The sequence below is a fragment of the Atractosteus spatula genome, chromosome 25 (assembly GCF_055471065.1).
Source record: "Atractosteus spatula isolate fAtrSpa1 chromosome 25, fAtrSpa1.hap1, whole genome shotgun sequence".
Classification (NCBI taxonomy): domain Eukaryota; kingdom Metazoa; phylum Chordata; class Actinopteri; order Semionotiformes; family Lepisosteidae; genus Atractosteus; species Atractosteus spatula.
This window is the reverse complement of record NC_142730.1, coordinates 7,792,551-7,806,388: the sequence shown is the minus strand read 5'-3', so window position 1 is coordinate 7,806,388 and position 13,838 is coordinate 7,792,551. Positions and strand designations below refer to the sequence as shown.

Below are 13,838 nucleotides of genomic sequence, written 5' to 3'. Positions count from 1 at the left end.
GACACCCAAAACAACAGAGAGGCCTGAAACTCAGGAATCAACACTGGGCTGATGCTCATTATAATTCCAATCCAACGGGGGGGAAAAAAAGAAAAAATCTTAGGACCTCATCAACTATCAAAAAGATTAGAACCAGAAGAAAGAGGGGCACTCCAGGAGCAGGGCTGAGCAACATTCAAGTTACACTGCCCTGCAAGTCTCCCTAAACGTCATCCGTGATTCTGGGGAAAGATCCCATTCCCATTGTGATAAATTCCACCTGGAATTGGAGATAAACTCTGCTAGCAAGGTGTTTGTGTTTTGTGGGCTCTTATTCGAGAGCTCCACCCGCCCAATCGCCCACCCCCCCCCCCCGCCCCATCATCTTAAACATTCAACAACAATTACAAACGTAATGCAAATCACAGCAGGAAAAAAAAAATACAAATCGCTCTTTGGATCATTATGCTAAAAAAAAAAAAGGCTCCGTCTAGTAATGCTGGCCAGAGGGATTGCGGTTTATGCGGACGGGTCATCGGACTGGGACCCTTGTGTTGCGGCAGCAGTGGAGCCTAAGAGTGCCTGTCGTGCGATAGACCCGGGTTCGAACAAAGTCCAGCACTATAGGCTTTTGAATGGGTAGCGAAAGATCCCGGGTCTTTTCCTTGGGGCGAGACGTCAATGTTGTTCAGTTAGTGCTTCCATTCAAGCCCCAAGGCAAGGGGTATCATAGTTTGGCAGGAGGCTTGGACTGTCAACAACAGAGAGCAAGAAGACTGGAAACTCATTACAGGTAGGCCTCACAAAACCTTTCAAAAGAAAGCTGGTTGGCAGATTTTATGGGATTAACATTCAACACCCCCTTGTCACACTGACTTCTGTATCAGACCAACTTTGCCCCCGCCGGCATTTCAGCTGATATTATCTGCTGCTCTTTCTGCCTGACAGCCAGATCATACTTCCCTGGCCGCTTCACAGCCCGGCTTCTCCTGTCCTGAGGAATGTTTCAACATCATTCTCACCTTGCCGCATTGCCTTTAGGTCTGAGAACTCAACCACCCCCTTCCAATTATCCATTTTTTAAACACTTTTTCCAGTTCTGGGTCATGGGGGGAGCTGCACCCTATCCCAGCAAGCAATGAGCGCAAGGCAGGGTACACCCTGGACAGGACGCCAGTCCATTGCTGGGCAGTCAGACACTCACACAAGGGGCAATCTTCCCAGTAGCCAGTTAACCCACCGGCATGCCTTTAGATTGAGAGAGGAAACCCACACAAACGCAGGAAGAACATACAAACTCCACACAGACAGCACCCCAGGAATTGAACCCAGAGCCCCAGACCTGTGAGGCAGCAACGCTAATCACTGTGCCACCCTGAATCGCCACCTTCTGTTCCTTTAACCCCATGCTCATTTGCACTTTTTCTTAAGAAAGAGCAGCTTGTCCTTATATTCATGCAGTGACGTGATCAAACTACATGGGGTGCAGAGCAGCTCTAAGATTTCAGAATCTCTTACAACTTAATTTAACCAACATCCTCCCCCTTCTTAAATCCAGTACTCTAACCAAACAGCCTGTCGCTAAATTGCTCAACCTAGTTCCTGGATATTGTCTTTTTCGTTTTGCCCCAAATTTTATTTTTGATCCAGGAGACATGTGCAGTCAGGTACTGAGTCTATTACTGTCTAAAGTTTGTTCCAGGCCTAAAAGTCTACGAAACACGTCTGACTTCAGAATATTTGCTTTCCACTTATTTCTGCCTTGTAAGTCAAGTCTGGATGTTATGTGACATAGCACACAAGCCTCATCCAGCTAATTAAGCATAATCTTTAACGATCCAGAGCGCGGCGGCCACATCTTCAATCAAAAAAGAAAATTTTGTGAAAAAAAATCTCATTTTTACACCTTAAAACTGAGATTTGTTCATTTGATAAAGCACAGCAACTGTCTGTATGCCAAACACTGCATTTAATAGCAAATTTTAACATCTTCATACTAACATATCGGAATTAAAAACATCATATTAAACATGATTAGCAAAAGATTCTTTTCAAATGGAATAATTTGATTACTGAAATGTTTTAAAGACGCGAGAGTTATGCTAGCTGTCCCCTCACTGTTCGAAAAAGGGTTGGCACCGCCTGGTGCCCAGAAAACGTAATTGCACTTTGTTTTTGAATGTTTTCTTTTCCAAAACCCCCTTTTTAAAAAGGTTAAAACATTAATCACTTCTTAATTATGTCTCGGCGGTGCATCTTCAAAGCTGAGATGCCATCCCTGACCACTCTATCCAATACTGGCATGAGATTATTTTACTTTTTTTTTTAAAACCATTACTTTAAACTGCAGAAACTAAGAGTTCAAACAGGAATTCTGTCAAATTTTAACGCTTATAACTCCCAAATACATTGGAAGTGCTGGCCGGCTGGAGAATCCTCACATTAGGCGCTGTCTGTTGCAGCCTGTGGACAGAGAGAGAGAATGGGAGATATTAAAGACCTTACCAACACTTTACAAGGGTTTAATCAACACAATCTAATGACACAGAGCATAATGGCAGCCCTGCTTGCCCCCACATGATTGCTGGACTTCACCTGGATAAAGCGGGCCTCCTACCTCTTATGTATAAAAAGCACAGCTCTCGTTCCTGCACCAGATGTGGAGAGGACCCTGGGAACTCACACCCACCCCAACCCAGTGGCCGTCAATCACCCCACCCCCCCCGCAGCTAGGGGGATCTCAGATGCCCGTTGCGGTCAGTGACCTCTGCAGGGCTCACCCTGCACTCAGAGAGGGCCTTGAGCTACTCTGAAACCACCTCCAGTTTTGATGGGGCCCAACACTGAGACTGATGGGATATGCAGGCCACTCGCGGCTGCCCTAATAAGCAAGGACTCCGATGAAACATGACTTTGCAATGAGTCGCCCAAGAGTTAGAACAGAATAGCAGGACTGATTCAAGAGCAGCAGGCATTTTGGTTTACGCAAAGGGTTTCCAGTGTCTGGAACAAGCACATATCCCTTCAAAGCTGGTGAAGCTGAAACCCTCTCCAAAAAAGCTCTTTTATTCTTTTTTGATCGGGTTTGAAGTCTAGTTACCAGCAACAAAACAGCCCATCTTTGGTCTGCGACCCTGCCGACATCCACTGCAGTTATTTTTAAGAAAACAGGTTTGTTAAAGCCCTGACTCTATAGTCTCTTAGCACTCATAGACGACAATGGTTAAGCTCCCATCACCTTCTCTGGTGTTAGCTGGCCCTCGGGGGCGGCGTCCTGGCCCTCCAGTTTTGATTCGCCACCCCGGGGGGGAGTGGCAGAAGGGGGAGTGGCTACGGGAGCCTCAGGCTCCGCCCCCGCGTTGTTGGTCTTGGCCTCGGGCTCTGCATGGTCTCGCCCGGCCTCCTCTGCGTCCGACTTCTCGTTCTCCGCCTTCGTCTCGCCCTGCGCCTCGCTCTCCGAGTCCTTGGGTCGCTTCGGAGAGCTCTGGGAGAGGGAAGAGAGAAGGAAACGACTCCGAGTGAGGAAGGGGGGGGGAGGGGTAGGGTAGGGGTAGAGCACAGAACGGGGATTCTGGACAGCGGCACCACCAAGGGCAGAGAGTTTTCAGGTTTCGTCGTGCACCCCGTTTCATGCTCTGCTGCTGCGCACATTCTGGACGTCTGCAACCGGATCTCTCCATATAAATGATCCGTGTCTGCGCTGAAGGGAAAAGCCGAAACCCACTGCTGCTACCGTCGCGTACAAAGCGGACACTGCAGCGATCGAGCAGCCATTGCCCAGGTCCCGGAGAGGCATCAGCTCCATGAGACTCCCAGCTAAAGCAGAGCCGCCACGAACTGTACACACTAACTTAAGCCTGTCATCTTTCTGGCCATGCCCAAGTCCTCTCATTCCCATTCCTCGCGGCTATGACCCTAAAACAAAGGAAGTGATCAAAGGGCAGACTGCCCCTTCTCACACTGGGGGGGGGGGAGGGGGGCGAGAAAAGACGAGGCGCACCTCCAGCGAGTCCTCGGCTGGCCGCTTGGCCCCGCCCTTCTCGTTCTTCTCGTCGATCACCAGGGTCCCCTCGTCCTCGTCGCTGCTGCCCTCCGCGCCGCCCTCCCGGGCCCCGGGGCGTGCCGCCGCCGCCGCGTCCCCGGCCCCTTCGTCGGCAGAGTCCTCTTTCTTGGTGGGCTGTAGAGGGGGGGGAGAGCAAAGGTCACACCCCGACCCCACGACGACCAGCGTCACTGCGACACACCCCGTCTGCCGCCCAGCCCTTTTCAGTGTGGAACTGCCCATTGGTTGGCGATTACACATCGGCCAGATTTGGAACCACAACTTGCTTTCAGACCCGGTTCTCTGGCGGGGAGCCCCACGCCCCCCAACCTGCAGAGGCACAGCGAGGAGAGCTCAATGGCTACCGCCTGGAGGAGTGGGGTGGCTCGGGCCGACATCAATGCCGGTGCCAGGCCTGGAGCAGAGTGTCCTCACCCGGGCCGACCCAGTCCCAGCGCACCTTCCCTGCCCAGGCACTCCCACTTGACAGAGGACTCGCAACGCCCCAACCACAGAGTCCAGCTGAGACCAACACCCAGGAGAGATCGAGACAGCCGAGGCCATCCTCCGCACCCTCCACCACAGGGTTCCCAGCAGCCTCGGTTGCGCCGGCAGAACTGCACCATGGGAGGGAGGCGATGAGTCCCAGCCTGCCCAGCCAGCCACAGGGCAGGGAGGTGCTGCGGCCGGACTCCCCGGGCGACAGACCGGGCCTCACCTCGTACCCCGACGCCTTGACGGTGGGGTTGTTCTCAATCTCCCATAGGCCCTCGCTGAAGCCTTTCCTCTTGTTGGGCTTTCCGAATTTGTCCTTGCACTCCTCGTAGGGAAACAGATCCTTGGGGCCCAGGAACGCCCTGCAGGATGGGAAGGAGAGACGGCAGTGAAGCACGCTTTCCGGGCAGAAGAGCACCGCCCCCCCCCCACTGCTACCGGCTAAATCCTAGGAAGACTGTATAACGACACTACAAACAGTTAACGATGATCACATGATTCAGTGAAGTCATGGAGAGCTCAGCTAGAATGAGAATTACAGCTGACCCCAAGCTAGAGGTGTTTGGGTTGTAATGGTCCAACATGTTGGGTAGATCTCTTTACACCAACAGGTACAGGCCTTTGAAAACTGAATCTCATCATTTTCTAGTTTGTGCACCTAAGTCACAAAGCACTTAGGCAGAACGAGTTTTGTCCCGGGCAGCGACGCCAAGCTGGCCATGCCCTCTCACCCCTCCCCGACCGCGACACTACTCACGTCTCGTGGGTCCCGAAGAAGAACACCTGGTACTTGTTGGAGGGGGACTTGACCGCGCCCTCCGGCAGCTCGTCGATCTGCGGAAAGAGGAGACAGCGTTGGTTCACCACACTTTGCTTGTACAAATGTCGCTCCCACCAGCTTTTAACCCCAGTCTCGTCACCCCCCACCCCCACCCGCAACAGAGGCAGGTCATGTCCTCAGCCATGTCACACGACGCACCGCCTTGTACACAAACCAGCAGCAGGTCAGACTTGATGGCACATCGAGGCAAGTTTACTTGAAAAGGGTACCCTTGCCAGCTGTTGCCAAGACCCAAAATGGAACAGACTTCGACGGAATGGGAATGTGACCCGTTGCAGCCACACATGGTACTGCAGCAGTTCCTTGTTAAAGCCGACACACGTTTTTGTTCCAGCTGGGCTCTCGGGAGACAAAGCGCACCGCTGTATATTGACAGCTCTAGAATGGGGATGCAGATCTATTGCAGCTATCCATGCTACTACACGAGATGCTACCTGACACTGACGACCTTTGCCTCCAAATTGTTTTGGTCCAATAATGGGCCGAACTGCAATGCATCAGCAGAACCCAAGTCAGTCCCCAAAGAACACAGCTTGGCCTCACCTCCCTCCCCCCCCCGCCGTTAGCAGGCATGCCGGTACAATTCAGGGCTGCCGAGTGCGAGCTGCTCTCCGTCCTGCCCGAGCTCCACTCCGCCCCTGACTGGACAGGTCAGTCACAGAGGGCCGGAGGAGGGGGGGGGGGGGGGGGGGGGGGGGGGCGAGCTTCGGCTTCCCAGAGCTCCACCCAGCTCCTACGCCACTCATCGATGAAGTGAGCTCTCCCTAACCCGGATGAGCTTGTATTAAAAAAAAAAAACAGAACTCCTTCGCACACCGCCTAACAGCCGTTGAGGCTTCTGCCTGCTGATCTTGCCCAATGTGTGCGATTTCACAAACACGCGGGACAGGCTCCAGACTAGAGCAGGCCGTCTGAGCCCTCGGATTTGAAAAGGGATGAGCTCTGAGGTCTCTCTTTAAACCTTCATGCCTCACACCCTCCCCCCCCCCCCCGCTGTCCCCACCAGGCCTCACACCCTCCCCCCCCCCGCTGTCCCCACCAGGCCTCACAGCCTTCCCTGGCAGGGGAGAGCAAAAGCCACTCTTGTCCGGCAGCACACACCCTCCTCTCCTGGCTCTCATCCCGGGATTCCTGGCTGCCAAATAAAGATTTCCGGCTGCTCTCCTGTTGCTGCTGCCGTTTAAAACGGAGTAGGGGCGGGGCTGCCTCTGCTCACACACAGGCACACATACACACTCCATCTGCATTCTCCCTCCGACTCAACGCGCAAAAATGCAACAGGCACAGAAAATAATTGATGCGACACGCCCACGGCAATAAAAAAAAAAACCGCACAAGATGCTAAATCAGTTGCACTCCAGCTTCTCTGCTTTCTCGAGCAAGTCATTAGTACTGTGTCACACCCCTGAGTTTCAGTGCTCTTCCTGTGCTTTCAGGGTTTGCATTTGCTAGCAGCCAAATCCAGATCCTTAACCTGCCTGCTCCTATCACTTGCTCTCCGGCTTCCTTGGATCCGACCTCTAACCCCACACTGCCTCCCTGTCTCTCCCAGTGCCTCAGCTCTCACCACTAACCCCACACTGCCTCCCTCTGTCTCTCCCAGTGCCTCAGCTCTCACCACTAACCCCACACTGCCTCCCTCGGTCTCTCCCAGTGCCTCAGCTCTCACCACTAACCCCACACTGCCTCCCTCGGTCTCTCCCAGTGCCTCAGCTCTCACCACTAACCCCACACTGCCTCCCTCTGTCTCTCCCAGTGCCTCAGCTCTCACCACTAACCCCACACTGCCTCCCTCTGTCTCTCCCAGTGCCTCAGCTCTCACCACTAACCCCACACTGCCTCCCTCTGTCTCTCCCAGTGCCTCAGCGCTCACCACTAACCCCACACTGCCTCCCTCTGTCTCTCCCAGTGCCTCAGCTCTCACCACTAACCCCACACTGCCTCCCTCTGTCTCTCCCAGTGCCTCGGCTCTCTCAACCCCACACTGCCTCCCTCTGTCTCTCCCAGTGCCTCGGCTCTCTCAACCCCACATGACCTCAGTGTGTTCCACTTGCTACAAATCCCTAAGAAGACAAACAGAGAACTGGTTAATTTATGTTCAAAATGTCAAAGACGTTTAGAGGAGCAATGAAAACAGAGCACCCCCCCCCCCCGCGTCCCCCGCAGACCAACTGAGCTTGGATGATTCAACACGTTTCCTTACAGTTATGACAAACGGTGACATCACGCCTCGGAAGAGTGTGGCTCCTCCCCCAGGTCTGCGACTCCTGTAACCGAGCTGAGCCAGGAAGCCCAGCCACAGAGCTATCAGGCTGGACGGTTGGTCCTGACTCACCGCGAGCTCCCCTGCCTCCCCTGCTTCCTGACTGAAAAACATTCCCCCAGCCCACCGAGAGGACAAACGAGACGGACCAGCTGCCAGCTTGCAGGGCATCCTGATCCGTCCCGGGTTTTCTTGTTCCCCCGAGCCGTAAGCATGCTTAAAGAAAAGGTCAACGAGGCCTGATTTTTGACTAACATGGATGGCACATCCAGGCAAACTGACTTGAAAAGGGTACCTTTGCCGGCTGTTGCCAAGACCCAAAATGGAACAGACTTCGACAGAATGGGAATGTGACCCGTTGCAGCCACACATGGTACTGCAGCAGTTCCTCGTTAAAGCCGACGCACGTTTTTGTTCCAGCTGGGCTCTCGGAGACATAGCAAATTAAAACTGAAACGTTGTGTTGTCTTTCTTCTCTTTTCAGCACAGGAATAAACCTTTTACTTGTTCCTGTGCAGCCTACGCATGCTGACGCAGCTACCCACCTGAACTACCGTTTATCATTACTCATGGGGGGGGGGGGGGGAATGATCAGCACAGAGCTCTGCGATTAGCAATACCATAAATGAAATGCAAAACAGAAAAAATAAATCTGCCTTTTTAAATAGAATACCCAACAGCCCCTACACAGAGCTTAAACATCTATTTTTCTGTATAAGGGAACACGACCAGGGGGTCTGCACACAATTGACTTTGAAACAGCAGTCTCTTATCAATAAAAAGTCTGATAAGAACCTAAAAGGGCAACAAATTCAAGATTATTTTTACATGGAACTTCTTTATGACCAATTACTCTGCGTGTATATAGAGTATATGGGAGGCTCAATGGTGCAGTGGTTAGCAGTGCTACCTTTCAGTGCTGAAGCCCCGTGTTCAATTCTGGACCTGGGGTGCTGTCTATGTGGAGTTTGCATGTTCTCCCCTCAGTTGCGCAGGTTCCTCCAGGTGCTACAGTTTCCTCCCAGCGTCCAAACACATGCTGGTAGGTTTGCTGCCTTCCGTAAAAAAAACCTGGCTCTGGTGTGCATGTTTGTGTCTGTCTGTCCTGCGACACAAGGTGTCTAGTTATTGTTAGTCATCTGATGCGATACAGGATATAGTTCTCGACATAGAGAGGAAGAAGGATAGAGGTTGCTTTACAGAACAGAAAAATGTACTTGTACTCAAATGCATTTGCACTCAAATGCATTAAGCAGCCCAAGGCAAGAAGTCGCATAGAACTAGATGAGACTTATCATGCAATCCACTTTGTTTTTATCAACATGCAATCAATATAGACTGAAATTCATTTCAAAAGAATAACAGAAAACATTTGACTCATCCAGCCTGTTTGGCTGATGTAGTTAACGGATCTGAGGATCCTATCCTGGCTACCTTCAAGAAATAGCTAGATATCAGCTAAAACAACATGCAGGTGTAGATTGTTCCACACTCCCACCACCCTTTGCATACAGAAGAGCCTCCTGTTCTCAGTTTTAAACGGACTTCCAAAGTGCTAATTGCGATTTAATTGCAAATGAAGCCTACAGGAAAAGCTCACGACAACTACGGGGTCGTTAAGCCCATCAGCGCTCGGCACTTCCCTCGATAACAAGCGAGGTGGTCGCCGCGCCAGGTCTGGCCTGGAGAGCTCTCCATCGCTACAACAGGGGGGTACACCTCCAGTCCCACAGGCTCTCAGGGTTCTCTTTCCCTCTGGGACCTCATTTCTCCAACTGGGCTTGTTATTTGCTCATCAGACAAATTTGAAGCCCCTCCTTGTTCTGGAGAGCCTGGGAATTTTAAAGAGACCTGAGCAGCCTGCTGGACAGCGCCCCCTTGAGGACTGGGGGAAGGGCACCCCTCTGGTCTAGATCTTGCCCAGGGAACCCAGTCCATGCACTGACAGCACTGGTGCTGGGGCAAGAAATGTGGCTCTAGAACTCACGTTCAAGTAAACCGACCCTACAGCACAACAAAAGTCCCCCCCCCCCCCCCCAGTTTGATTAAGAAACCATGACAGCTCAGATCACACCAAAAATCAATACCGAAATCCTCATTTGCCTAAGCTGTGTTTTCCCTGCTGCAGGCTTTCTCCCTATCGGTTTACATGCCATCCCGGAGGGCTCTATGGCGTCACGGTGCCTCTTTTTTGTTTTACCCTAAACTCGGGATTCCAGCAACACCAGCCCCCCCCACCCCCAAAGCAACTTGTCAAGGCCACTAGCCGCAGCCCTACATAAGATACAGCTGCAAACTAGTGTCAACAGGCTGGCAGGCTAATCTCCTGCCTCTCAGGGTAGGTGTTTCTGTATGCACACGCGCGTGCGTGTGTGTGCAAGGAAAGCACCTAACAGCACAGAGGAAACTCGATGACTAATCAAAAACCAACCAGCCCAGAGCTCATATCCTGGGCGATCGCCGTGATTAGAGGCGGGAAACGCGGGCTTGGACAGATCGTGCTGGCCGACGTGGGGGGGGGGGGGGGGGGGGGGGGGGAGGGCTCCTCTCTGAATCGGGCCCCCCGGTACAGGCCAGGAGGGCCCAAAATCAACAAGCTGAGCCTGGAGAAGGAACAGACCCAAGGAAAGACCGGGCCGGCCTGCAGCTTCTCCACAAGGCCCTCGGCGACTGCTGCGTTTTAGGTCCGACTGGAACAGCGTGCGCACTCTCCTGAGAGACGCAGGATCGATCACTCCCTGGGATCACATCAACTCACTGCGCAGAGCACAGGGGCAAAGCAGACGCCAGGAGGAGGCAGAAACCTCACGCTCCTTGGTGATGGGAGCAGGACAGCAGTCATACTGCTGCACTTACTGAATGGGGCGGAGTGGTGGTACTGTGGCTAAGGATCTGCGCCTGTGGCTGGAAGGTTGCCGGTTCAAATCCCATGGCCGGCAGAGGAATCCTACTCCGTTGGGCCCCTGAGCAAGGCCCTTAACCCCAGCTGCTCCAGGGGTGCTGTACAATGGCTGACCCTGCGCTCTGACCCCCAGCTTCTCTCCCTGTCTGTGTGCCTCATGGAGAGCAAGCTGGGGTCTGCGAAAAGACAAATTCCTAATGCAAGAAACTGTATATGCTACTAAAGTGATCTCATCTCTTATCTTATTATCCACTGCAAATTAACTGTTCAGCAACACTGCAGGAGCCATTTATGCAGCTTCCAGCAGTCTGAAGCAGACTGGGTTTAAAGTACAGCACCTGGTACCCAGGGGTCCACAACAGAGCTTAAAAGACACCAACACTGGGGAAATGTTTTTACACTCGCTGGACCGTCTCTGACAGAGAGGGAAGAAACAATGTGCAACTTTCAAAATATGCTGCGGCGGCAAAAGGAAAGAAAAATGCAATTCTTCGGCCAAAAACATTAACCCCCAAGAATGCACTCGAAACAGGACAGCGTCTGTGAAAAGCGCACTGTCAGACGGGGAAAAATGCTCCAGTACACTGATGCAGAACCGGTCCTACCCGTTTGCGTGCTTTCTTGCCACGGCCAAAACATCGTGGCCCGTGACGTGAAAAAACACCCCCTCCCACCTCACACACACACCAACCCCAAACCACAGAGAAGTGAGGACCGCTCGGTTTAACGCGAGTCGTCGTCCTTGGGAAATACAGGAGGCGTGTGCGCACGTTTCCGCTGGACTGGGCAGAGCGCGCCTCTCCCAACTACAGGCACTACGAGGCAGGAGCGCCCGGGAAAACATCCCAGGCGGCGCTCGGCGTCACCGCTCAGCGTGAACGGCGCGGTTTTCCGCCTTCCCAAGTGCGCGGCCTTTTCGTGGACGGCAACAGGTTCATCCCCTCTCAGGCTCACATGAGGCTGGGCGCCCTCAGCCCTGTCTTCAAGTGAGCCCCCCCCCCAAGAAACACGCTCCCCGCGGTCACACCTCCTGGCCCAGCGACAACAAGAAACTTGCGGCACCGCTCTCGATCACCCCCGCTATAAATGCCCACCATTGCCGGAAAAACGCACACGTGTATTTTCCCCCTTTTTTTAAAAAAAAAACTTTCGTGGAAGTCAGAAATGTAGCTTGACTGCACATTCCCGAACGGCAGGTGAAGGAGCCGGTCAGACCGCCGGGGCGACCCTCGGTGGTTTTGATATCACGTAGGGGGGGGCGCAGGGACACACGTTACAGACAAAATACGCGAAGCGGCCAAGTCAAGGTCTCTCCGAGCCGGCATCTTAACTTTCATAAACAGCGGCTGAGAGACAAGCCGTGTAGTGTAACTTAAAAAAAAAAGAGGTGAAGACGGCCTCTCTCCCAACCGCTGCTGAAAAAGAACTTTTCTTTTAAAAAAATCTCACCCCCACCCCCCCAAGGCGCAACGTCCACCCGGTCATTGACAGTATCGCGTTACTTTATTTTAAAAAACAACTACAACAAAATGCGGCCAAATTCAACTTCCCAGTGCCGGCCGGGTTTCTTGCCTTTCAGGAGTGAAAGAGCCCCCGCTTTCGCCCCCAGCCCCCCGCTCTCCTCCCCCCTCCTCCCCAGCCGCCCGGTCGAGCTGCCCAGGCGAGCCCCCGGCGCGCTGCTCCGTGTGCGGCTGCGACGCGCGGAGAGACGTCGGGGGGCTGTAGGCCGCGCCGAGAGCGGCGGCGAGCTGGGCGCCGGACCAGAGCGACCGACAGACCGCACGGCTGGGCTGCGTTTCGCTAATAATTTGGCCAACAAATACCAATTCCTGCCTACCCCCCCCCACCCCACCGGCGTCTGGATAAACTTTGCGCGGACACCAGCGGTAGGCCCCAGGCTTAGAGCACACACTGCCGCCACCAGGGATCCATTTTGCAACACAGGATAAAAGCAAACATGTATACAGATTAAAAAAAGAGGGAGAAGACAGGCACAAAGTTAAGACTTTGGAGCGTCGCTTACCCTCGCAGGCCAGTGGGGATAACCTTTCATTTTGGCAAACACCAGATCGCCGGGCTTATATTCCCTTTGCCTGCTCGACCTGGGCATGTTCTGTAGCAGTAATGATGATAGGAATAATAAAAAAAAAGTTCCAAAAAGAAAAAGCAATCCGAAAAATAAATCTTCTTCCTTCTCCCCCCCCACCCCTTAAGAAAGTTTACAAAGCTCCCGCAGAAAACAAATGCAAACCCCGCGTTTTTTCTGCACCACAATTAAGTCACGCGTTTAAAAAAAAAAGAGAAAAATACAGGACAGATTTTCTATGCGAGCCGGAGAGAATTGCAAACTTTCCGCGCTGCACCGCTGTTTGCAAAGTTGCCAAGGTGTTCTTCCCAATTGCAGCTTCTTTGCCCCCTCTGTCTTTCGGTGTAATTGCTGGTTCCAGGGACCTAACCCCCCTCTCCTATCTATCTCCGTGTTTTTGTTTGAAATTGGAACTGCTTCCCTCCTCCGAACCGCGACACCCCCCTCCTATACCGTCGGGCAGCAGCGACTCTCGACTACTTCGGCCTTTCCTGGGGGAGGTTGTTCTGTTCCACCGGTAACCGCCTCAGGCCTGGTTAGTCAAACTCAGAGCCGTGGATGGACCTCTTAAAAGGGCAACGTCGCATTTCAACGCGCCGAGAGCGGAGCTGTGCATGGGACTTTCCAAACCGCGCTGTCACCGCAGCCCTGTTTTCGAAACCCTTTTAGGTGACACACACAACATCTTAAGTTACATTTCCGTGTAAGAGTTGCAGTTTTAGGGTACTGAAGTCAAAATACTAATAATTTCAAGTTACATCGTGTCGACATTTCGACAAAAAAGTGACTCGACTGGTGTCCTGTTTCAATTGATCAAGTTTTCAAAAACCAGTTGAGATCAGTTTTTTACGCGTCACTTTCAACACGACTGTTTACACTCGAGTAGAACACCAGTAAACTTTAACTATTGAACATATTATACTAGTTCAAACTAATAAATGTTTCAGGTGGGTAGCTACGTCAGCATGCGTAGTCTGGAAAGGAACAAGTAATAGGTTATTCCATGCTAAAAAGAGTTTTCTCTCTTCTCTTTTCAGCACGGAATAAACCTATTACTTGTTCCTTTGCATACTAATAAATACCACTTTCATTAGAAAGGAGCTACTGATCTCTACTGGATTTGAATTAAATTTCCTCTAAGGATGGTAATATTGACTTCACGCTGTGAGTCTCATCGGATATATTTGAAGGGTAAATTCCCAAGTGAGAGCAGTCGCTTTTTTAAAATAT

General features: G+C 52.3%; 1 protein-coding gene across 1 annotated transcript; it reads right to left on the bottom strand.

The window, feature by feature from the left end:
* Window positions 1-1,934: 1,934 nt before the first annotated feature.
* On the bottom strand, window positions 1,935-13,026 carry LOC148815289 (hepatoma-derived growth factor-like). The gene is made up of 6 exons (XM_088905176.1): window positions 12,546-13,026; window positions 5,274-5,350; window positions 4,740-4,878; window positions 3,980-4,156; window positions 3,218-3,463; window positions 1,935-2,442 (listed from the first exon to the last, which is right to left on the bottom strand). The coding sequence occupies exons 1-6, from the start codon at window positions 12,630-12,632 to the stop codon at window positions 2,422-2,424; spliced, it is 747 nt and encodes a 248-aa protein (XP_088761302.1). The 5' UTR covers window positions 12,633-13,026; the 3' UTR covers window positions 1,935-2,421.
* Window positions 13,027-13,838: the final 812 nt, after the last annotated feature.

Excerpts from the sequence above, each read along its gene's own strand:
- LOC148815289 (XM_088905176.1), bottom strand. The coding sequence starts at position 12,632 with ATGCCCAGGTCGAGCAGGCAAAGGGAATATAAGCCCGGCGATCTGGTG. Across the intron at positions 4,879-5,273 it reads TTCTTCGGGACCCACGAGAC|GGCGTTCCTGGGCCCCAAGG; the intron begins GTGAGTAGTGTC and ends CCCATCCTGCAG. Across the intron at positions 3,464-3,979 it reads CAGCCGAGGACTCGCTGGAG|AGCTCTCCGAAGCGACCCAA; the intron begins GTGCGCCTCGTC and ends TCCCTCTCCCAG.